The 26,593-nt window shown below is 37.8% G+C and overlaps 1 protein-coding gene across 1 annotated transcript in view; it reads right to left on the bottom strand.

Annotated features, from left to right (window-relative positions):
* Positions 1 to 7,186: 7,186 nt before the first annotated feature.
* The window catches only part of EPYC (epiphycan), a 26,079-nt gene continuing 6,672 nt past the window's right edge, over positions 7,187 to 26,593 (bottom strand). The window contains exons 2-6 of the mRNA XM_004675824.1: positions 14,306 to 14,471; positions 11,768 to 11,926; positions 10,588 to 10,790; positions 9,311 to 9,406; positions 7,187 to 7,357 (exon numbers count right to left, since the gene is read on the bottom strand). Of these exons, the coding sequence (XP_004675881.1) occupies positions 7,187 to 7,357; positions 9,311 to 9,406; positions 10,588 to 10,790; positions 11,768 to 11,926; positions 14,306 to 14,471 (795 nt within the window). The remainder of the gene's footprint in view (positions 7,358 to 9,310; positions 9,407 to 10,587; positions 10,791 to 11,767; positions 11,927 to 14,305; positions 14,472 to 26,593) is intronic.

Raw genomic sequence — 26,593 nt, 5'->3', positions numbered from 1 at the left:
GGTTTTGCGAGCCCGAGAGATCTAAGTGATTGTGTTCTGGAAGGTGTCTTCACCCGTGGGCAGACCCGACGGCCTGAGGAGCTTGGTCACCCGGTGTGTCTGCACGCAGCGCCACGTGTCTGCGCTGTGACGGCGCCTGGCTCGCCAGGAGCCCCCTTTCCTCCGCTCCCTTGCTCACTCGCTCGCTCTTCCGTAGGAATCTCTGTCCTTCGCACCAGGGTTGTCTCGCCCAGGTGGGCTGGGTGGAACTAGGGCTGGGTAAGGATGGTGCGGGAGGAAGGTGTTGGTGGGCAACGCGCAGTGAGACCCGCTCCCAGGTCCCACACACACACCCGCCTCCGCGGAGGCGCGGGCTGCGGCGGGGCGCCAGGGGTCGCGCGTTACCTTGCTGCTCCCTTTCACAACCTAGGTGCTTCACCGTGGCCGTCCCGGCCCGACTGAGGTGGCGCGGGCAGCTGCGGCCTTTAAATACCGGCCGGAGCCCCCGCGTGCCCACCGCGTCCTGGGTTGCCCTGGGCTACAGCCAATTAGGACGAAGCTCGTTCTCCCTGTGCGTGGGTGCCAGGTTCCGGCCAGAACGAGGTGCCCCGTGAAAGTTCTCAGGGGGCTTATGACGCAGTTTTTGAGGGAGGCCAAGCGATGGGCGACTGCGGTTAGACTGCCCAGTACGAGCAATGCTTGAGACAGTTTACCTGAACCAGTTTAAAATGTGAGAATAGAGGAGGTGGCCCTTCAGCCTGTCTCCGCTGAAAGGGGATAATGGGGGAACCCCAGAACACCTTGTGGGAGTGGGTAGATAGGAGAATTTAGGTCCTGTAAAGCAGGCATATGGTCTACACCGTGGGGAAAACCGAGGGAGGTACCAGGAAGCTTCTAGAGTCATCAGCCTTAGCTGATGGCTGGTGGGTATGCTGTAACTGCTGGGAACGATGTATCCCAGGGAACTCGTGTGATAGCTGCGTGCCTACTGGCCGGCTGGGCTCCCGACACCTAGTGCTCATGCCCGCCCCAGGAGGTAGGGGTTTTTTCTGTGTCTCAGATTAGGACGATGAGAGGGTAAACAGCGCAAAGTGAGGCTCATGACTTCAGGGCTGGTATTTAAGCCTAGGCATGTATGACTCTGAGGCCCAAATTAAAGCGTTGCTACACTCCACTGGCTACTCACTCTAAAAAGGACTCTGAAATTAAATGAAATCTGTGTGAAAAAAGCAGTTTTCTGATTAAAATATGCCGTGCCAATTTCTGTTCACTATACAAACGTTGCCAGGATGTAGCATTACCATAGATTCTTCAGAATGTAAAGGTAGTGAGGCCTTTCCTCCGGCCCCTTTATTATCCAAAGGGTACATACGTGGGGAGGTTTTATGGTATTACGGTGAAGCACGTAGACTTTGATTTTAATAAACACAAACCTACCCTGAAGAATATTATATGGTGGATACATATCATTATGTCTCTAACCACATCCACACATCAAGAAAGAGCCTCAATGAAAACTATGTATTTTGGGTGATCATGTATCAACACAGTTTCATTAGTTGCCATGAATAGCCCAATCTGATAGGTGGTTATTTATTATAGAAGAGGGGCGGGGGATTAGTGTATGAAAAGGTGTAAGGAAGATCTCTGTAAATTCCACTCAGTTTTGCTTTAAACCTAAAAATGTTTTAAAAAGTAAAGTCTTTTAAGGGCTCTTCCTGGTGGCACAACGGGTGACCCACATGGAGTGGCAGACCTCTCCTGACCTGCCCACTGTGACCCTCAGCAGTATCCTTTGTCAATGTGCCTGTTCTGCTTCTGCCTCTGTTAAATCCTCTCACTCACCACATCTCTGGCCTATACCCCAGTTCTGTAAGCATAAATAAATCTTAAAAAAAAAAAAAAAAGAAGTACAATCTTTTAAAAAAACAGACTTGCTTCAATATCAACTCCTCAGTTTTTAACCTCTGTAAGCCTTGGGTTCCTGATGGTTCTCTTTAATACAGTTATATAATGATATTGATACTCGAAGGTTAGGCTAGTTTCTCTTCCTTTGGCCAAGAAAAGTTTGAAGAGGAGTAAAGTAGTTTATGTACAAATTGGGGAGAGGACAGATTTATGTCTGAGAGATCACACTCCTGCTGGTTGGGGCTCTTTATGGAAAGTAACAAGGGAGGAGAAGAGGGAAGTGGCCATGGTCGGCATATTGTTATTGTATTATGGTTAATGCCATCAGCTTGTTTTTGCCATAATCTGATATTTGCCATTCTGATGGTACTTTTGTAGGGAAGCTTGAGGTGTAAGGGGGTGGGGGAGGAAGGAGGGAGAAGAGAAAGAGAGAGAGGGAGGAGGATAAAGAGAGAAGGAAAGGAGAGATCATTAAACCTAGAGGGTAATGAAAGTAACTGGGAGTGCTTGTGTGGCAAAACAAACACAGACATATTCTTTGTTTCTGCATCATTTTCTATCATTCCATGTAGTTGCCTAGGGGATTAAAGTAAGACAGGATATGAAATAACCAAGGGTCAGGTACCCTATAAATATGAAGCTGTTGATACACTGTATGTATCTGGTCCCACTTTTTAGGAAAGTCAGAAAATGCTACCTCCTCTGATCCTAGAGAAAAATACTCCAGAACACATCCATCCCTTTACTATTTTTCTGTAGTAAGTGGAAATGCGCAAAAAAGGAACACTGTTCCTCAGGAACCAGAGTTTCAATCACAGAGACAAAGTGTGGGCCAAACCTGAAGCTTGCAAGACCATTTCTGCATCTGTAGACTGTACCGGCTTCACTGCTTAGTTCACTTTCTTTTGTGGTTTGCGGAAGACAAGCCAGGTTGACTCAGTGTAGGCTCTGTCCCTTTCTGGACTTAGACTCACATGTAGGGTGGCTATTCTCCTCCAGCATGCAAAACGATGAGTGATATTCCAGATATTTTTGTCTTAACAGCATAGGGTGGTACACACTGTTGGATTTTATTTGAGAACTGTAGAAATTTATAATATTGCTGTAGTAAAATTTGCTTCAATTTTTTCTTTGGTTTAAAAAAGACAAACTCACAGGTAATTAAGGACATCGTGTTTTGAACTGTTGAAGTGAATATTACACAAATAATTTTGGCTGCACATATTTTATGGTGAGATTTCTATCTTTCACATTTATCCTTCCTATTAAATTCATTGACACTATATTGTCTTGCACAACTCTTCCTCTTCTTTTTTATTTTTTTTAAAGATTTATTTATTTTTGCATACAGAACTGGTATTCTGTATGCCCAGAGGTGCAGGGACGGTGAGAGGATTCACCAGAGACAGAGTGGGGAGCAGAACAGACAGATTGATGGAGTACACTGATGAGGGGAGCAGGGGGTGGGTCAGGAGAGGTCTGCCGCACCATGTGGGTCACATCCGGGGCGGGGATCAAACTCACATGGAGGTGACTGCGAAGGCCAGCTTTGCCTAGCTATGCTCCAATCCGTTGCACCACCAGGAAGGGTCTTCCTTCCTCTTCTTAAACGGCAAAATTTAATTTATGATTTTTAGTTTTATCAGTGAATTGGCAAATTGTTCACCCAGTACATGACCCAGAAAGTTGCCACCATATTGTGTTAAATACAGCAATCAAAAATTCAAAATTTTTTTAAAGATTTATTTTATTTATCCATGTATACAGAGATCCATGTATAGGCCAGAAGTTTTGAGGATGAGAGGAACCGCCAGCAACAAAGTGGGGAGCAGAGCATGTAAATTGACTGAAATATATTGCTGAGGGGGGCAGCGGGTAAGAAGAGGTTTTCTGCACCATGTGGGCCACCTGCCCGGTCAGGGATCAAACTCGTGCTGCAGTGGTTGCTGACAGCCTCCTGCTGCTGAGACCTCACCACTTGTATCACCAGGGAGGCCCCAATTACAGGTTTTTTAAAGAATTTTTAATTGACCTATAGTTTTTAAAAACTGCAAAACAAAATGTTCTGATTCAATGCTAAAATACAACATGTTACCAACTTCCAATTTATTGTATTTGTTTCATATTTTTGCACAACAAATTCCCACTAACTTAGTTACTTAAAAGAGCAATTATTCATTATCCTAGAGTTTCCAGGTATGGGGGAAGTGGAGGGTGGGGACAAGGGGAAGAAAGGACCAGGAACAGCTTAGTGGGTCCTTTGCTCAGTCTCTTGAGGCTCTGATCAAGGCATGTGGCTGGCTTGGGTTCTCATCCAGGAACTTAATTCAAGAAGCTCTGTTCCCAAGACTACTCTTGTCGCTGGCAGAATTCATTTCCTTGTACCTGTATGTCTTAGGGCTCTGCTGATTGCCTGGAGAATACCTTCAGTTTTAGAGGTCACCCACAGGTACTGGGTTCCAAGAGCAATTCTTACAGACTCACTTTCCTTCCCTGAATGGAGTCCTTCAACACGACTGGCCATGCCAGTCAAGAGGGCCTCTTTAGTGCTTCTAGCACAGTGAACACCCCCCCCCCACACACACACACACGCTCACACACGGCTATATTGCAGCCATAAACTTGGCAGTGGGCATTTACAACATCCATCACCTTAGGCCCATGTCCTAAAATTTTTCAAGAGAAGAGCATTATGCAAAAGCATGAATACTATGATACAGGAAATTATGGAGACATGACCTGAGAGTCTGCTTGCCACATATATCATGTAACTTTAGCAAAATATGCCTTATTTTGGCGTAACTTTGGCTGATTTTAATGACATCTTTGCATTTTGGAATGCTGATAAGTACCTTGTTTCATGTTATGCAGGACATTATGTTGAGAACACATTGCAATTGTAACGTTTTATTTTATACATTTGTGTGATTTGAAAGAATGAATTCTAACACTTGATGGCAGTAGTAACTCATTTAAGATTCAGTCTGCAGTAATCTCTACACAAAACAGAGAAATTAGACACTTGGTTTTTATATTTAGCATGAATACCACATTTAAACTATATTTGTCAATGTTAATTAATCTTTGTTCTGGTGTAATGCAGTTACATAAGTCATTAATTTTAGCACTTTTTCAATTAGGTTTTAGAAATCAAACCTCAGGTAATTAAAATTATAAATAAAGCTTCTTTTTAAAGTTGGAATACCTGATACATTTGATCAGAGAAATTAAATTTAACAAATTTCTTAAATGTATATCTGTAATCAATATATTGCTATGAAAAATAATGTTAATAAATCATATTTTATGCACTCTTAAATCCTGCAAACACTATACCCAGGTTTATTAATGTAAAACCATCTCATGGTTGCCAAAGCTAAATACAAATTATTTTTTCCTATTTTTGAAAAGTAAGATAAAGGAGTTCTAAATTATTCATGGTGTTCGCTTATAGTTTGGGAAGGTGTTTGTCCTGTGCATCAAAGAATATCATAATGCTACTTTTCTATTGATGAATCCTGTTTCATTTAAGCAAACAATGAAAAGAAAGTTAATGTGGCAAGGTAACTACACATACAATGTTTCTACACATTTAAAGAGGATGAAAGATGAGGATTTTACATTTTAATAGTACCAAGATTAGGTATTATTAACTACACCTTTTGACAATATTATTAATGCTGTCAGAGAATTAACATGTTATAGTGTAGCCATATCTGAAAAACTTGTGTAATCAGTAGTGATTAGTTCAGAATCTTTAGCATAGAAAAGTTTGTTATCAATGGTTTTAGATACAATCATTATGGGGAGAGAGAATGCAGTGTTCCCCGTTTTCTTGGTAAAAACTATCCTAAGTGGTGTAAATCTTTGAAGAATAATTTAATAACCTTTATTAAAACTTAATATTCTTTGACTCAGAACTTAACTTCTCTGAATTTATCCATAGGTATACTCTCTATATGCAAAAAAAAGGACATATTTGTGCTAATGCAAAGGTACTCTGAATTGTTACTCTAACTACAAAAAATAAAATGTACATCTATGTACTAATCAGGTATGTATTTTTCAGAAACAGTAGTGTTGTATGTGCTGACATGGAAAAATCATCAAGAAATATTTTGTATGACAAAAGCCAGGTTCAGAATATTAATATTTTGTACTTGATAATCCATGTTTACACAACAGGTGATATTTATATTCATGTACAACATATACATATCAATATATACTTACAAAAAATGGAAAATTATTTCTAAGAAGTTTTTGTTTCTCATGTAAAACTTCATTAAGCTCTACAAGAAGCCATTGTTTAGTTATTTCTCAAAGTAGAGTTTATGGATTGCAACTTTGATTGCCTTTCAGGTTTTCAACATATGTCTGTGTGATGATCATACATTTTTCTTTTCTATGCATACAAGAATTGGGGTGCAGGCCAGAGGTGAGGGAATGAGAGGATTCACCTGAGACAGAATAGGGAACAGAACAGGCAGATCGACGAAGTACACTGCTGAGGGGAGCAGCAGGCTAGACAGGAGAGGTCTGCTGTGCCATGTGGGTCACCTCCCGAGCCGGGGACTGAACACTGATCATAAATTTTCTAAAAAAATTATTCTTAATCTTTTTCCTAATGTGGTTGTCATATCATTATCTACATTTTTCATTCTCTGTATTTTTTTCACAAGCCTATAAATATATTGATAATCAGCCAGCTAAGCAAATGTCTAAATGAATTGTGTTTTTGTGATGGTAAAATGTGATTCACATACTGACGCTGAGTATATTACTGTTGGATGTGGTTTGTGCATGTTGTGACTATAATTAATATTTTGCCACAAGGTCATTTTAATTTTTAAAGACTTTTATTATTTTCTTCACTCTCTTTAATGGATTTGGAACAGAAACATGCTTTAATGGAAAAAAAGGAAAAAAATGAAATGTTTAGTTATTGGCAAGTTGCCTAATTTCATTTTTAATTTTTCTTATTTGTCACTTAATTTGAAATTATGTAAGATACAAATCCTTAAATGTACAAGTTACATGTGATTTACAGGAATATTTGTGAAAAATATTTTCTCTCATTTTGTTTTGCTTTTTCTATGCATCTTTTAGTTTACCCTGACAGGTCTTTTTGATAGATTATTAAATTGTGATCATATCTTAACATTTCAGTTGTATATCAGGCAATCATGCCATCTTTTAGAACATAATTTGAAAATATCATGCTGAGTTTTGTTTCTGAAGAAAGAATTAAGAACTGTATTGTTCTCCTTGCCACTGCCATGTTAACTGTTATGTGAAATTAGACAAGACTCCCAATAGGCAAGCGAGGTAGGCACATATATGCTTGAGGAGTTTTGCTGAGATTAATAGGATTCCCATCTAAGCGAATGTCTTCCAGTGCCTTTCGAATATAAGTCAAATTTTTAACATTGCAGAAGGTGTCTTCGTGCATCTCCAAAATGTTATTATTCTAAAAATAAATAAGATAGAAGATTACATACCCACAGTTAATGCCATAGTTCATTTTACTTCAAACTCCTCCAAAAGTGCATATTACTTGATTATTACATATGTATATTATTATGCATCAACATTTTCTAAGCATTGACCAACAAAATAGAACTTCTCTTGCCTTTATGAAACTTTTATTTCAATCATGGAAAAATAAGAAAAGGAAGTGAAAAAAATCAGTTAAAAGAAAAAAATATTTTCAAAAATGATTACTACTATGAAGAAAGGACATTGAAAAGTTATCTTACGAGAGCCCTCCCTGGTGGCACAGCGGGTTAAAAGCACAGCACTAAGCTAAAGCCACTTCAGCATGAGTTCCATCCGCTGCCCCAGAGGTGGCCCACATGGCCTGGCAGGCCTCTCCTGACCTGCCCAGTGTTCCCCTCAGTCAGCCTGTTCTGCTCCCCACTCTGTCTCTGGTGAATCCTCTCACCACCCCTGTGCCTCTGGCCTGTACCCCAGTTCTGTCTGCATAAGTAGGTAAACCTTTAAAAAATAGTTATGAGATAGCTCTGAAACTGAGACTAGAAGAACAAGCAGACATGGGCATGAAAGATCCAAGGGACAAAAATCTCAGAGGAACTCCAGGATCAAATTCTGAGTAATTAATGTGGAATGTTCAAGAATGGGAAAAGCCAGTGAGGCTGAACTGAATTGAGGAAGCATAAGCATTTATCAGGATAAACAGAGTTCAGAACATGATTTTGAAAGATACATTGGATATACTTCCCATTCCATAATAGACAGCGATTTTAAGTCTCCAGTTCAGTGTTTTATAATATACTCTCAGAGTTGTGACATCTGCCCTAAAACCCATAGTTATTACAAATACTTCTAGTTCAGTTTTTTTTTTTTTAAGATTTATTTATTTGTGCATACAGAACTGGGGTACAGGCCAGAGGCTCAGGGGCGGTGAGAGGCTTCACCAGAGACAGAGTGGGGAGCAGAGCAGGCAGATCGACAAAGTACACTGCTGAGGGGAGCAGCGGGCGGGTCAGGAGAGGTCTGCCGCATCATGTGGTCACCTCCAGGGCTGGCAGGGATCGAACTCATGCTGCAGAGGCTTTAGCTTCTTAGTGCTGTGCTTTAACCTGCTGCGCCACCAGGGAGGGCCCAGTTTTTTTTTGTTGTTGTTGTTTTTTTTTAATGGACTTTCCTTTTTTGGACATTTCACGTAAATGGAGTCAAATAATACATCATCTTTGTTCTTCCTGCTAGAATTGTATTTTCAAGTTTCATACATGGTGTCAGAAATATTATTGTGTTTAATTGAACACATTTTAATAAATTTAAATAAAATATATTTAGAAAATGTTAGATCATACCATATTTGAAAATGTATTTTCTCTCATAACTTCAAAGATAAAATGCAGCCTAATGGAATTTAAAATAATGTGAAATTTTAAATAATATTGATTTAGAAAAAAACCCTATATTATCTTAATCCAGAGAGATGGAATTCTGTCATCTTTCAGCAGCTAAGAAGCCCTAGAATTAAAATTAATCTTATATAAAACCTAACATCAAACTTAAAGTTAGACATCAAATTATGTTTTCTCCCTCTCTCCCCTTTGTCTGTTTTCAATCCTTACATATTTCTTCAGCAGATGGATTTTCAACAAGTTTTTTTCAGTCTTTTTGAAAAAGAGCCTTTGGGAAGGTTTCTTGGGTTGTGTGATAAAAATAGACATTTGGATTAGGGAAAAAAGGAAAATAAAAGTAGGGTTATCAGAAATAAGTAGGATAGACAGGATCATACATTTACAAATATATTACATTGAGCTTGAGAGAATGAAAGAGAAAGATGACATGTATTAAGGCAGTATAGCAAAGATATTTTCCACTTCCCAGTTTCTCCTGCTAGCCAGTCTTTCCCTTGGGGTTATCGAGCAGCTCTAATAAGGAAGCTCACCTGGAGATGAAGTGCCCTTAGGTTTTCTGGAAGTGGCAGAGGGATGTGATCCAAGTTATTATCAGTGAGGTAAAGATGATGTAGATCATACATATCCTGTCAATAGTCAAGGCAAAGGGACTTAATAGAAGGGGGTTGTTCCACAGCTGCATTTTCCATTACCTGTCCATACAACCATTTGTAAAAGAATACATGCCTGTCTAGGTTTGTTTAAAAAGTTGAAGCAGATCTGTTTTTCAAGTTAATACATGTTTTAAATGAACTTTGGAGGAATTGACTAGAACCAAATATTTCTGTATAAAATGAAGTCTTATTCAATTTCTAGAAAGAACGTTGCTTGTACACTCTTTCACGATTTAAGTAAAGTAGCTACTTCCCATGGAATGTATTCTGTAATAGGACTTTGAGGACTTTGCTGAGGCATAGTAAAACTTGCTTTCATGTTATAGAGATGGAGAAGTACACATTTATCCCCATCAAAAAGCTTGCTCTTTACCCCAAGTACCAGGAAAAGGGCGGTCTCACCAAGACAGAAAATATTGAAACAATATCATTTCTACTCTAGAAAAACACACAGAACCAACTTTCCATCACCCATGCATGATGACCTCAGCTGGCTGGGGAAAATGGATCAAGACCTTTAAAGGTTATAGTGAGGTGACCTTGCCCATCATGCGAAGGCTAATGGCGAAACAGGCTTTTCCCTCGTGTCCAATGTTAATGAGTTTATACAGTCCCCTGTGATCTTCCTGAGAGTCACATGCTGGCCTTTCAAAGGGTATGTTACGTTTGTTCAACATATATTTAGAAGGATAGCCTTACTGGAGGAAGAGTGGACAAAGAACTGGTCGTAATTGTTCTTAGACTCTATGCTGTTAATTTCAAGCAAGTCATTCTGTCCTCCAACTTTCTTCCTTCCCTCACAAAATTCTTAAGTTGAAGTGAATACATTCTCCTTACAAAATAATTTAGAACCCTCAAAGCATCACCCAGACTTTGCACAAGTAGTTATTTTAACCACATCAAATGCTCTCCTTAAATGGAGTTCATGGAAAAAAAATAAAATCACCAAACTTTAACCCAGTTCTGTTCTTGGTGCTTCACCAGGTCCAGAATTTATAAAGACATAGTATTTTGCCAAAACATGATTAATCATGTTATGAGGTTTATTTTAGCAGTTAAAGTTTTATCAAGTTGAATCCTTTTTGAGAAATAAAAAAAAGACTAGCATTGGGATGGGAAGAGGAAAGTCTTTGATACACAAACTTAAAACTTACTTTAAATGCTTCTTGCTTTATTCCTTTCCTTCCAAGTCTATTGTTGCTAATATCTATGAATGTCAAGGTGTTTGGCAATTCTGGGAGTTGCCTGATTTTGTTGTCACGCAGGACGAGCTCTCGAAGCTGAGGTAGCTTTCTAAATGCATCCTCATCGATCTCAGATATTAAATTTGATGTTAGATCAATTCTTCTTAAATCATCTAGAAAATAAAAAGAATGTTCTTGATCACAGTTGCACACATAAATCTAAGATCATAATTTTTCCCAGTATAAGCACATTTCAATATGAATTTCATTAGCAATGGAAAGTTAGTGAAATTTTCTAACTACTTTATAAAAATTTGTTTCTTTCAAATAGTACTTAGAGGAAAGTGTAACTCTAGCAAGTTGCACATATATTTAACATAACTTTTTCCATTTTTCTATATTCTTTATATGTTTCATTTAGCTTTTACTCTTTAAAGTTCTTCCTTCATAATGGGAGATTGTGTGTTTTCTAAATTATTGAGTCAGAATTTAGACTTGAATTCCTCAGTCAGCAAGAACTGGGCTTTCGTGGACATTTATTCACAAATCCTAGTAAATATCATAGCATAATAACGTATTCTAACATGTAAAATATAATTATTTGTTTTCTCTTTAATGATAAATAATTCATTTGAAAACTTCAACAAACCTAGACCTTTCATGATTTATTATTTTATCATCATTCATGATTTATTATTTTATCATCATCCAAACAAACCTTCAATTATTTAAACAAGGAAAATCATTGATGTATAATGTATGAGCCCCATTTTGATACTCATTTTCTTTTTTTTCTTTTTTTAAGATTTATTTACTTAGACAAACAGAACTGGGGTACAGGCCAGAGGTGCAGGGGTGGTGAAGGGCTTCACCAGAGACAGAGTGGGGAGCAGAACAGGCAGATAGACAAAGTACACTGTTGAGGGGAGCAGCGGGCGGGTCAGGAGAGGTCTGCTGCTCCATGTGGTCACCTCCAGGCTGGGGATGGAACTCATGCTGAAGTGGCTTTAGCTTCTTAGTGCTGCATTTTAACCCTCTATGCCACCAGGGAGGGCCCTTGATATTCATTTTCAATACCAATATTTGACAGTGGCAAATGATTTAAGACAGTCTGTAAAGAAGAGAAGGACATGGGTGATGTCTTCCATACTTAGGCTTGTGAAATCATCCTTATTGATCTTCTTAATTCTGTTAAAGCGGGAATAGAAATAAGCGGTGTTCTTGGGCAGTGGTGGAATAGCATCAAGTTCATGGTCATCGCAGTATACAGTGGTACTGAGACAAGTACACAGAAGGCAGGTTGGAAAATCTAAAGACAGAGGCAAATAAGTACCTGTAAATAACAAAAGACTTTTCTAGGAAATGCAATTAGTCAGGATTTAAAACAACTTTGAAGTCACAGAGTAACCTGGTAGGCTTCAATTTTTGTCTATCATTTTCTGTATTTAAAATAACTTTTTTTTTTTCAATTTTCCTAATATTCTTTATGCATTTAATTTAGATTGTAATCGTTAAAGGTTCTTCTTCCATGATGGGAAATTGTGTATTTCCTAAAAGTCCAAGATCCATGAGCAGCAAAATATACATTTAAGAGAATTTTCAGATGATTGAAATAATTATGAGAACATAATGAGTCAAACATGCCAGTTAAAGCTGTCCCGATAATTAATAGATTATCTGTAGTGTTTTAAATTTTTATTTTAAAGTACTGAATGGTTATAGCATGGTTGTTATTTTTATACCTGTTAGAAATTCTATTTTCAAATGTAAATATTAAATTGTGGTTGTTAAAGTCAAAACATTCCATCATGTTTTTATTAGGCCTTTGGTTCAATATTTAAACACCCCACCCAAGAAAATCTGCTTCAAGGAAAAAAATTGGAGTGATAATCATTAATATTAATTCAGTCTATATGTACTTTTCAATCCTTTCTATGTAAATAATACTGTGCTAACACAGATGAAACAGTGGGGGGTAAGGGACAGTTTGATTTTATGTTCCTCTGTGTGAAATGAATATTAATCACACATCATGGTAATGAAATAGGAGACTCAGCCTCCGTTCTGTAAGTCAGTCATGATTATTTGAGGATGTGATCATTGAGTTGCAGTCCACAGGAGCTCTTCAGGGGGAGGAAAGGTTGGCCATGCCACTGGGAGAGAGGCGTATACAGAAAGAAGAAGCAGCTCTGTGTACCAAGTACCCCCACTTTGAAGGAACAGGCAGGGTCCTATGCACAGCACAGAGAGCACCCTCATCTATGGGACAGGTTCCCTGTGCCTTATTCTAAGATTGAGATCAGACTGGCATGTTAAAAAATTGTTCTGCTTGAAGGTGTGATGGAGACCTAAGGAGGACTTCCTGAGAAGGTGGGAATGAACTACAGTCTAGATTAAAGACGAGCATCATGGTCAACACTTCATATCACTCTCACTTGTCAATTGCAACCTCCCTGCACAGAGGAAATTCACTCAAAATGGATTTAACTCTCCATAAGTCACGGTGTGTCACAAGCATTAAATTGGCTATGTAGCAGTGATAGAAAAAGCAACAGGTCTGAAGATACTTGTGAGGCTGGATTATACCTAGACATACTGATCCTTCGCTTTCACACACATACACACACAGCACCTGCTCCTTCACTCTTCCCGAGTGGTCATGGAACAGACAACGAAAGAGAAACAATGACCAGAAGGAAGGAAGCAAACCAGATGGAGCAATATTATGGAGGCTTAGTGGCAATGAGTTTGAGGAGGGAAGAGAAAGCTCTATAAGCTTGCAGAGATAGCGTGGAAGGTAAGGACTGAGAATGGTGCTTGGGTTAGCTGTCTTGGTGATAATAAGAAAATGAATGGACAGTTGTGGTCCTGAGAGGGCCAGAGGCAGACTGCCAGAGGGCCAGAGTCAACGAAGGAGGACGTCACAGGTGAGAACATAGTTACAGCAAATATAGACAGTGGTGAGAACATAGTTACAGCAAATACAGACAGTGGTGGCGAGATGCTTGACAATGAAGAAGGAAAAGAGCTGGTGATAACGCTAAGAAAGATGTGTGTGTGGTGTGTGGAATGAGGGAAATGGACTAATGTGTGGGAAGCAAAGAAGTACATGTAAGTGACACAAGACATTCCTGCTGCAGAGAATTGAGGGGAAGCCTGTTTTCCATGAAATGCACAACCAAGAATCAGAATAGGACAACTTCAAACCAGTGTGGAGAACATTAACACGGTGGCCTTTGGCACGTCGATCCATTTTGAGCTAATTCCTCTGGACAGCAAGCTTGCAATAGTCAAATGAGATGATAGGAAGTGCTGGCCCTTATGGAACAGGATCATAAACCCTCATGCAAGGCAAAGTACGGTTACTGTCATCGCCGCCATCTGTGTCACTTTGTTGCCTTGAACCGCTGGGGCCCAATCTCCCACACAGATTCCCAGCTTGCTAATATCATATCCTTTGTTCTAGAAATGGTTTCTAGCACAAAGGCTTTGCGTTATAAGGCCGTTCCAAATCTTTGGCTGTTTGATTATTTCTACCAGTCCAAATTTTGAATTATTAAAACTGATTTATAACCTAATATGAAATACATGTATATCCTATTCCAAAACTTTCTTTTCGGGTCATGTAGGTTCCCTGTGTAATTGTAGCTTTTGGCTTTAGTTACAGTTCAGGTTGGATGGGCCTGACCTTCATTGGTGTGTGGGCCCAGAACCCCAGTGAATTCAGGTTCCTGTGGGGAAGAGCCGTCGATCAGCCTGGGGGTGGACTCCTCTTCTTCTCCATCCTCTTCTAACTGTGGGGGCGGGGTGAGGAGCTCTCTGTTCCCAGATGGCATCACGGTCGCTATTTCAATCTGAAAACAGCAGAATCTCATCAAGCAGGCTTCTATGAATTTAAAATATCCACTGTGACCACAAGAGGTCGCTCGTGTCCTAAAATTTAACGCAGAAACCTGCCTGCTTGCCTGGGAAGGCACATATGGTTCCAGTTGATTTAAATTAAATTCGTTTCTCAAATCTCAGTAATAGTTTCCAATTCTCTTTAAAAAGTCCTCTTGCTCTTTTGTGCGTCTTTCTATGTTCATATCTTAGGTTTTTTTTTAATTACCATTTCTCTTAAGGTTTATGAAACATTTGAAATGCACATTATAAGAATGCATTATTGTAAAACACCAACATTAATCCAGGCAAGTGCATAATATAATCCAAAAGTCCCTTTAAATCTTCAGCCCATATTCTGTTCCTTTCGAATATAATAACCAATAAGACATGGATGGTTTTGTTCCAGTACTTTATTCCTCAGTGTCCAAATTCAAATTTTTGTTCCAATAAATTTTGTTTCCCCCAATTGTATTTCACTGAAAAACCCTTTCTACTAAAATAAAATGCATGTAGAAAAGTAAACTATGCTTTGATTATGCTATGCCATTTCTATATATTTTTGACATTTTTTGAATAACAAGTATTACGAACAACTTGACTCTATTAAGATTGATCTTTTTGAGAACTTTAAAAATTAGGAAGCAATAGTATGCAGTAGAAAGAAAATTCAGAGATTTTTTTCAGGTATTATACTTCAGATTATACTCACTTTTCTTTTGTGCATAATATGCCCCTAAGAACTGTTTGCATTTGTAACAACCACTTCATTCTAAACACTCCTCCCTGTCTCAAGTTCTATTCCTTCCATTACTCAGTAAATGTCTACCTCTGTGATGACCTTAGAAGCTTTGGTGAGAATTAGTAACAGACAGTTGGGTTGTAAACAACCCCACTTGTGGGGCATACGTTCCTCATAAAATCTCAGATTCTCCTTTGAGCATGCTGTATGACCTCCTGATCCTTTTTATCCTTTTATATTACTTGCTTGTAGTTAAAAAAAAACACCACAAAACTTGCTTTCTAGCTTATGTGACACCAAAATGACAACCACTATAATAATTGTACATGTAAAATAATAAGTAGATATTTTTTGAATGTTATAGATAGATGTTTTAGATAATGAAAACATTTTAAAGATGTATTTATTAAACATTACTTTTGATAAATTTGAATTCATTGCTTCACGAATGAAAAATATCCCTCGGCCCCTTGTGGAAAAATAATTGACACCTCACAGTTCCTATGAAATTTCTACCTATCCAGACATACTTGATGTTGAACTCTGAGTTAATGTCTTTTCTTTGTACTTTTGGGCTATAGCAGAATAGGAGGTCGGGCACCACTTACTGAAGTATGGTTTAAATGTTGCTTGTCCAGAATTAGTTAATTCACATCTCTATGCTTAATTTTGCAGACTTTGTGGAGAAGTTTCATTTATGGTGGTGCTTTCTTTAATGCATTTAAAGCATCATATTAAACCCAAAGCAAATCATACTGTATTGGGTGCATTAAAAAGCTATGCATGAAGATATAAAACCTGACCAGAAAGTCTCTGGTTGGGCACATTTCCTTAAGTAGAGAGACATAAGGTTTCCATCTGTAGAGTCAGAAGGGGCAGATTCAGAAGGAATGGATTTGCACAAAGACCAAAGGAGGCTCCAGGAAGAGAGGAAATTGAGACAGATGTTTCATGGAACAGAGGCAGCCTAAAGGGAGAAACACATTCCAGACACGTTGCCTTGAATCTTTAGCTTTGTAGGAAAAATGTTTGCACATACTTTTTACAGATAATTGTTTTTCCACTGATTTGAAGGAAGCTGTAAGATCTCGCTTGTCATCCAATATAATGAGACAAAACAGCATTTCACTTATCAGAAGCCATTTTGTTCATGTTTACTTGCTAATAAAATATGATTGATGAACATCTTTTAAACCAAGTTTTAAATCAGTTCAGAAAAATCATAGAACTGAAATTCAGAGTGCCTTGAGAATCTTTTGCCTTTGCAGTTGCATTTATTCCTGCTATTGGAATGACATGATTGAAGTTTCTGTCTTCTTTCCTTTTCTAAAAGTTTTCATACTGTGATATGAAGCTGTGAGACAATGCATCAAAGAAACAAGGCTGGTGAAACATGAGCCCTTCACCTGAGCTAGGTCAGACTTTTGCGCTTCTGCTGCAAAAATCTCAAATTGGTCATAAACACACATGGCCAGAAAACACCCCTGCCCCCTTTCATTCAAACCATAATTAATAACACTCAAAAGCAAATAGAATAGAACTACTTTTGTAAATGTTCATTTTCCTTAGGTTTCTTCCATGCTTTTCCCCTTCACCTAGTTTTATTCTGATTTGCTTCCAACTGAATTGTTTCATTCATTCATTATATTCCTCTAAAGTTTAAAAACACAATACAAAGGTCCTTGCCTACATATGATCCTTGAACTTAGCCATCATTGCACCTGAAGATCTTCTTGATCTCGTACTAGCAGAACAAATCTTATCAGAGACAGAGTGGGGAGTAGAAAAAGCAGATCTACTGAAATACACTGCTGAGGGGAGCAGTGGGTGGGTTAGGAGAGGTCTGCCCTGCCAAGTGGGTCACCTCCCTGGCCGGGGATTGAACTCGTGCTGCAGTGGCTGTGGAGAGCTTCATAGTGCTCTGCTTTAACCCACTGTGCCACCATGGAGGGCCCTAACTTTATATTACTAACCCATGAATCAGATTTCTTGCACATATTTTAATCCTCAGATGATTTTTGCTTGCCATCACTCATCCATCTACATTGCCTTCTGATTACAACTGATTGTGTTAGTTACAGAACCTAAAGGTGCAGACCATCCCAGGTCGGGTTGCCCTCTGGGACTGTTGTTAGTCAACTGGGCAACTCCTGAAATTGACAAATATGAAAACTACCATATGGTAGTCATGTAGGTAGATTGCAAAACTCAAGTGGTATTTATTATAATATTCTCTCACTTTGGTGACAAATAAGCATTATATCAGGATGATGTTTTAATCTGGTAAAGCCCCAATGGCTGAGAAAATCTTTTGCATTCACCAGTTTCATTTTCCTCCTGGACATTCATTTAGCTAAAGTAAATTTATCATTTTCTTTGACTCTCAATCAGGTAATGTGGCAAGTTCTAGCCAGCGGAGTGGGAGAGGCAGTGATTGTTCCAGCAGATCTAAATCAGTGAACCTCTGAATGAAGATGGGGACATTCTAGCATTAAAAAAGAATGAACTCTAGAATAACAGTTCAGAGGCCAGTGAGCTTGTTGGCTCACAATGAACAGTCTGTCAGCAAGATAAATATTTTTAGTCTGTTAAATCACTGTGATTTTAGAAATATTTTTTATAACTGCTAAGGTTATGGGCTAATATGCCTTTGTCAATTTTTGTATTGTTAACCATTTCCTACGTATATTGAGGAAACAACTTTTAATATTTTTAAGGGTTAAGTTATCTCTCACATAGGATCAACTTCAGGGAAAAAATGCACATTTTTCTTTTGTCGTTCTATGCTCTTTGATTTTTCTTTTACCAACAAAATCATGGTCTTCGTTATTTGGTGGAGTACTTATGAAATTTTATACCACCAAATTTAAGTGAACTCACCATGGTTTTGATTTTTCTTAAAATATCAGGATTTTATTAGCTTAAGTCAAAATTAACCTATGTAGTGAATTAACACCTGCAAGTCAAATATCAAATTTAGTTAATGACTTTTTGTTTATGTCAAAATAACATCTCATAATCAAAACATTTTATTAGACTTGCTAGACCATGATGCATGCATTTATGGAAACATGAATGTTTGCTTAGGTTTTTTAATTTGTTCTAGTGGATGGATAGTTTTCATAAATTCATATGCCAAATAGTAATGCTTCTTTGTATCCAACACAATGTTTAAGTAAAAAATCCAGTGCAAAAGAAATAAGAGAAGATGGGTTGAAAGTTTCTCTTATTCATACCTTCTCTAGTCTGTGCTTGTATTGGGACATTGGCATTCTTCTTTATTTACATATTTATTTTCTCATTTTCTTTACTTAATGTTTGAAAATGGCAATATTCCATCTTTTGTTGCCAGAAAGATTTTTTTCACCAGTGTTATCCCAGTTTATTCAGGACTCCATGAACCATTCTCCCCTTAGGCTCGAGAAACTTAATCCTTTCAATATCTTAGTTTTCAATAAATGTATCATCTAGTTCTAATTGAATGGCTCCAAATGATGTTGGTAGAGAACTTTGGCAAAGACTTTAGAAACATTATCTAATAACAAAGTCAGTTCATATTCCTGTCCCCTCACTGCCCTGTTCCCCAAGTAGAGATGCCAGAAAGACAATTTAGTGTAGGCTGAAAACAGTAATCTCATGAGAATGGAGGGAGGAGAAGGAGTCAATCACAGTAATTGGAAACAAAGAAGTTGGACTGAAAACCAAGAGATTTGGATTCTTTAAAACTCCAGCTCTTTATTTTATTCAGGAATAATTTAGTGTTTTTTTTTCTAGTTTCAATCTTTCTTATCCCAGCACAAAGCAAATTGTTCCTTCTAACTCAGCGTTAGTTGAAGCACAAAGAATAATAAATCATGTCTTTTCATATGTAGAACTTTGTGCATAAAACTGCTATTCACTGATGATGGTGATGAGGATGATGGTATGATTTTATATATTATCCCAGGGTAATTATAGACATTTGAATAGGCAAACAAAAAAAAAAGTGCATTTAAAAAAGATCTCCCACACAGGACTAGTTAATAGCCAAATGCTTTTTAAAAGATGATTAAAACAACGCTTTTTCTTCTGTATAGTATCAGTAGAAAAGTCTTGCAAAGTCTACATATTGAAAAGACTGTTTTTATTTCTTAGGGGCAGAATTACTTTAAACAAGTTCAAGAATGTATTAAACCAGAATAGCCTGAGTCTTCTTATTGCTACCACTATATTCTCTATACTAGTCCTACAACAGATTGTCCACGGCCACAGAGCCAAAACACACACAGTGTGTGTGTGGTGATGGGGAGGTGGTGTTGGAAAATTGGACTATAACACAAGAGATACTATACTTGGGAAATTTCCCAGTTCAGTTCAGTACTAATTAAATCACAGACCTATCAGAATGACCTGGAGTGTTTATTAAATTACTAAAATTGGGACCTTGATCAAAGCCTAACATTTTTTAGCCATGCCAATCAATGCTATAATAGGATATGTAAAGGAGGAGCTGTTTTCCAAGAATCTTTTCATTTGTTGATGATTATAAATTTTGAAGCCATTACCATGACAGAAAAGTCATCCCGCCCATAGGAGAATCAACTGTATTGTGGGTAATTGGCTTTGACAATTTTTTGATTCTGCAACCCTTTTTTTTCCTCTTAGACTCGAAATGTACTGATCCACTTACTCTCCACTCTCTCCTTCTCTGTGGTGTAGATTAAATATAGTAGATGGATTTTGTTTTAATCTGAAATGTCCTGGTTTTGATTTCTTTCGTATTTATGCCTTCAATCTGAGTTTTGAATTCATAGCTCCAAAGAGAACACACAAACAGATTTAGTCCAGACTTCATATCTTATAGATATATTTGGTCCTCATTAAGAAAAGGGATGTATAATATAGAGATCTGTGTACATACTGTTCCTTTCTTTAAATCCCACACTGCATATTAGCAAAGTTCTCAGAATGAAGTCATCGATCTGGCTTTCCCTGTCCACCCATCTGGCTCTCATGCTGTCTGCATTGTCATTAAAGTCAACAGTTGCACAATCTGATGACTACAAAATCACTATGCAATAACTCTTGAATTATTTCAATGTCTCTGTACATGAACCTTACTGAGTATAATGTTAAGTCCCCCTCTTGTTAGCAAATACTAGACCATTCAATAAACTTGATCTGAGAGTGTTATAAGGAGAAATTGATGAACTTAGGGATGATCCAGTGAAATTTATGCATGTTAAAGATGGCAGGACAATGAAAGTTCAAGTCTAGTACCTGTTTAGAAATGAGTATGATGGGAAAACATATCTAAGCTTTCATTATGTAATTAATAAATATGAGATTCCAAACTGTTTTGAAGCATACCTATAATCTTCTTTTTCTAATCTGTGTCCATGGAAGAGCCACAAGAGAAAATCTAGAGGACTATATTAGAGAAACAAAAGTCTGGACCAGGAAGAAAAGAGAAGACACTTCTCTAGAACACAGTGCTAGTAAAATGATTAAAAGAAAATAGCAATCAATCAATCCGTACTGAAAGAAGAGCTCAGGGAAGTCAGACATTGAACCTGAGTCCCAGCCCTAGAGAGTCTGTCACAATTGCAGGGGTGGGATGGCGGTGTTCAGAGTTTTCAATGCTCTCAGTGATGCAAATAGGTGGCCCAGGTTGAAAATTGCTAGGAGAACCACGGTGCCCATACCTGAGGGGAGGAATCCGACACTGTCAAAATAGAAACAGGGATGTGGGATCATGTCACTTCATTAAAAGTTAATTACTTGAAAACCACGGACATGTGTAACTTATTCTGCAGAATAAACTGCAGGAGACAGAAATGCTAGGACAGTACTGGAACTTCTGAAATGCCCGTCAAGTCTACTGAGAACGTGGGATAGGGATTGTTTCTCAGTAGGCTCCTGGGGCCACAGAAACATCAGCAGCTCTTCAGTTCACTGAGAACAAAGGGCAACTTTCTGGGAGGCAGATTGCTGGAACTCGTCGGTAAGAGTCAAGGATGGAAGTTGCTGCGACACACATTACCTGGACAAGGGAACCCTCCCTTGAAGGAAACTCCAGCAGCTCCCAAGTGGCTCCTAATAGCACAGATGCAATACAGCTTCGGGTGCCACACTCAGGGCTTAGCCAAAAAATGGGAATTCAAAGACTTTGAATATGAAGGAAGCAGGAGAAACTTTAGGTAAGACTTGTTTACTGGACCTGCTGTTAGTGTGTATGTGGTGCGCAGTGTTGGAAAACTGGAACATAACACAAGAGATACTATACTGGGGAAATGTCCCAGTTCAGTTCAGTGCTGATCAAATCACATATGTGTCAGAATGACCTGCAGCGTGCATGAAATTACTAAAACTGGACCTTGATCAAGGCTTACTATTTTTAAGATATATTTTCTTGGTACTTCTTTGTTAAGACATGGGATATATAGTGCATATCTGTATATAAACTGATTTTCTCTTTAAAGTCTTCATTGAATACAGTGAGTGCTTGACACAATGACTTTATTGTCCACTGAGCCATTGAATTCATCCACCTTTAGTTTCTAGTTCACTGGGTGTGAATTTGGACCTGAGAATGTGCATTTCTGACCAGCTCCCAGGGATGCTGATGATGCCTGTTCAGCAACCACCCTACTAATGGAAAAACTGCCCATAATTTAACTCCAAGTTGTACTGGAGTTTAATATTTTCAGGTAGACATATTTGCAATTAACATCAATTGACCAACCTCTAGGTGAAACTAAATCAGAATAGTTTTTCATTTCCTGATTTCTCATTTACTACCAAGTCTCTTCTAGGGTCTTTGGTAACACTGTGTACTAGCTTGGGGGTATATACTAATGTCCGGTAGGTCTAGGTAAATGTCTGGAATAATTATTTTAGGGATTCAGCATTGACTTATTCTTTAAGTGTGATGGAGTTTGCAGTGTGGAAAGATGGCAAGTGTGATTCATGCTTGATTTCTTTAAATATCAATGACAAAGAAGACTTGTAAAGAGCAAAAGAATAGTGTGGTTCTTCTGAAAGAATGTCATCTGTATCTGGAACGTTCCACTTGGGTTGTAGTGGCCAAAAAGATCCAGGTACTAAGGATCCAACCAGATGAGATGAAGCAAAAGGAAATGAGGAAGAAGGGTCTCCAGACTTCAAATTACAAAGCAAGAAATTCTGATTTTGACATGTAAATCTGATTGAACAGGCTTAGATTTAAGTTGGCAAATTGTGCTAATCTGTAGTGTTTTTTTTTCCCACAAATAACTTCATAATAATAAAGGAGCTATGTGCATATTAATATGATTTTTTAATTGTGTTATTGTAATATATTTCTTTAACATTTCATTTCATTGCAAAACCTCTCAAATATAATTATAGGTAATGGGACTTTATATAATTTGAGATAGAACATAGACTTGAGAGTGAAATTTCATTCTTGTGTATAGTGAGGCGATTGAGATAAATTCATTGATGCTCTTGGATTCATTACAGAGCCTCCGGGGATCAGAATTCACACATGCCCAGTGTGAGCCAGGCCGCCATGGGGTGTGGTTGGCCCTGGGCTAGGTCTCATGAAAATGGGAGAATGAACAGAATGACTGTCCCAAAAATGGGCTTCTCTTCTCTCATAGAGGGGCAGCCATATTAGAGTAAATGGTCAGCTTCATGATGCCAGAGGTCCTGTCCTTTGAGGTAGAATTGCTGACCCCTTTCTCACCTCTCCTGAGGGAGAATAAATTAATAGGACACATTGGCGAGGAGGAGAAGGAACCAGGCCTGATGGTTCAGCTTCCCTTTGGGGAGCGTTACCTGCCTATTCAGAGCATTTACTTTGCTTTGCCCTTCCAGGTATTGAGGTTACTGGAGCAAGGATCTTCGGAGGTCTGTGGTCAACCATCTCCCCAACATACTTTGTTTCTGGAATTTTGTATTGGGAAATCCACAGGGCTGTGCACTAAGTGATATAATTTAACTTAGTCTTCATCAGTTATGAAGGAAACATTTTGAATTCTGCCTGTATCCCCCTTTTGTATCTATAGCTAAAGTTAGGTAGGGCATAGGATGAACATAGAGGGGTTCCCTTAAAACCCCTTGAAACTTAACACTTACTGCCCATTCAGACTTCAGTAATATGTATCTACATGTGTTAATTATGCATTTTATATACATACCTGATGTCTAGTCTCATATATTTTCAACTCCTGTTTTTTTTGCCTCACTTTCTTCATTTATGTTGTTATATCACATATAATAGCACAATCAATAATATAGTAGTATAGCAAATAATATATGTTATGCTATTGTAGAGAACATAGAATAAATAATTTTATAAATTATTTATGAGATAGTATAAGATTTGCAATGTATTTCAATCTATATTTATATAAGATGTCTATATTTATATAAGAATGTGATATGATATGGCATATATTCATGAAATGGCCTAACATACTTTTTAGAAAAAGCAGTGGATAAATATGGAAGTAAAATAATTTATACCTCAGATTTGCTATAAGGACTGTGAATCATGAGAGAATTGGGCACATCATTTTTCAATGTATGTAGCTAGTGATTGAACTCACAGAACTCTTATGTCCCAATGAATAACTACAGATGTCGTTTATATTTATCTTTTTCACTTCCTCTTTTGTGTTGCAATTATGTGTTTCTAGGACTACTAGGTGGGAAGGTACACAGTGACAGGAAGTGATTTGCACTAATTTACCTGGTGCCATTCAAGAGACTAGTAAGCAAATCTATAGTGAACCCAGGCCCAGTGAAGTCCACCTTTATCACCTTTCCAGTTCCATCCCTTCCTAGACCTCAGTGCATATGCTTCCATGGCTGTTGATTGACTAAGTGACATGATGGAAAAGCTACTAACATATATCAAGCATCTGTGATGATCCAGGCTTTAAGCTAAACAAGTTTACTGTGTTTAAGCCTTCCAAGGCATCTTATAAGTCAGAAGCTGAGGCTCAGAGGGGATGTATACCACGGCCATACAATTTTTGGGTCTCACACACAAGGAGTTTGATTCCAAAGCTGGGTCTCACACACAAGGAGTTTGACTCCATTCAAGTTAGTTAACTCCATGACAAACTGCCTGCCAAGATGGGACAGGTGAACAGGTGAGCAGCAATTGAACTCAGTAGTTTCTCCCACCACACTTCACAGTGTGTAGGCATACACAGGCTTACGTGTACAGGTGAATCCTGGTAAATCTCTTCATGTATCTGCTTAATTTGGGGTTGCACTGTGTTAGCTAATTCCTGCCTAGTAAACCTGGTGTTATAACGGATAACACTGAAACCACAGGCCAGTTTCCCTTAAAAAAAAAAAAATTGAAATCCATAATGTTATTTGGACTTTTACCCTGGCAAAAAATAAATAAAACTGATGAAGGGGAGGGGGGAATTAAAAAAAAAAAACTGATGATGGTTTCATTTTTCTTCCAAATTGTCCCACAAACTTGATAACTTGAAACTGTGGTTTATTCTTAGCATATGTCAGCAATGGTCTTGCAAAGGTGTGAAAAAAACCTGAGCCTTGCAGCCTGAGTTACTTAAAAGATTCTCCTTGGCCTCACATACTGGCAAGCTGATATGTTAATGCCCTGGAATGGTGCTCTGGACATGAGTCTGGTGTTCAAGATGATTTGTGTCATCCATATGAATTATCTAGAATGTAATCATGAATGCTAGCACTGAAAGTGTGTCTTACTCGCTATTTTATCTGGAAAAAGGATGAGGAAGAAATGGGTTTGGCAACGACTACTCAGTGCCCATATTTCTGATCCAGCTGCTCCAAGTTCAGCAGGATCATTTACTTCTCACTCCCTATAATACTTTGACAGCAAAGAGATGCTTAGATAGCGTTTTAATTATAATCACTTGGAAATGCTTGTTTTTCTGATCCCTAATAATCAAATTACCAGATTTCAGAGAAAAGAAACCTCAGTATTGGACACAGCTAAAAGAAAGAAAGATTAAAGAGAAAAAGCAGGAAAATAATGGAGACTTTCAGTGCCAAAAACTTTTGGGTTTGGCATTAAAAGAATGATTTAAATTCTACTCTGGAAATTTCTAACTCAAAAGCCTTGGGCAACATTCCTATTCTCAGTTGTTTTTATGAATGATGATGTGGATAATAGTATATAATAAAAATATTTTATTTCAAGTAAAAGTCATGAGAATTAACTTATATCTGTGGTCTCATAAATATGATGTGTAACACAAATCCAAATACAAGCCAAGTACTGGTGAAGACTACCAGTGTTCTCTTTATTTTCGGTTTAGCTAGCATGATTGTATATTTTTGTTGATTCATTTGCTATGGTCTCCAAATAGCTTCAGACTCAAATGGTTCAGCATTGTTTTTGAGAGGAGCATATAAAATGCCGCGCCTCAGTGAGGATACAGGGTGAAGAGGAGAGGAGAACTTATTTTCTTCTCCTATCTTGAAAAGAAAAGTTAATTCAGGCTAACTAAGTGCAAGTTACTTCTTCCAATTAGAGGTGTTTTGTTTGCAAATCATCTGTTTGAAAGTTTAAGACATATTGTAATCATTGGTCAAAGTGAGGCATAACTTCAAATTCAAATATGAAAGTATCAACATTTCATAGTGTGGTGTAGAAGCCTGGAGTGTTGTAAAACAATGTTATCTTAAAATTAAAACAAACAAACAAACAAAGCAACCAAATAAAGCTCAGTGAATTTCATTTTTTAAAAACAGCACTGCAGCTCCATTTTTTTACAAAAATAAGTAATAGAGATATCTATCATTGAATTAATTACTTTTATTCAGAAAATAGTTTGTTTTTGAGACAAACTTCCATTAGCATTCTATAGTAATTAATTTAGAAAATTTAAGATCATTTTTTTAGATTGCTATCTAAAGTAGAAATTGATTCTGTAGTTTGAAATTACATTAATTCTACTTAAGCAATTTCTAGTTTGTAGGGCATCAACATATATTTAAAATGAATTTACATGACATCATATTTTCATGATGACAAGAGAGAACCATCAGTACTCAATTGTTAATCGACACAATGTTCTGCATGGATTCATCTCCCATTCTCAGCACTCCACTAAATTTAAATTTCATTTCTATAGTGAATTGTGGATTTCATATCTTCCTCATTTACAAATGCTACATTTGAAGATGAAGTTATTTCTCTCTCTGCACGAGAATAATTGACTTTAATTTTAAGTTCTGTAGAGAGTAAGGGATGGATGCTTTGTGTAAGAAATTACCATTCTGTCATTATCACTGATGCTCCATTATTAATTGTTATTAACTTAAGAATGTCTATTCCATCTCATTCCAAAAAGGATATGAGACAGTGTCTAAAGTACGTAC

This window comes from Condylura cristata, unplaced genomic scaffold (genome assembly GCF_000260355.1).
Source record: "Condylura cristata isolate star-nosed mole 26May11 unplaced genomic scaffold, ConCri1.0 scaffold00004, whole genome shotgun sequence".
Taxonomy (NCBI): Eukaryota; Metazoa; Chordata; class Mammalia; order Eulipotyphla; family Talpidae; genus Condylura; species Condylura cristata.
This window is presented reverse-complemented; position numbering and strand designations above follow the sequence as displayed.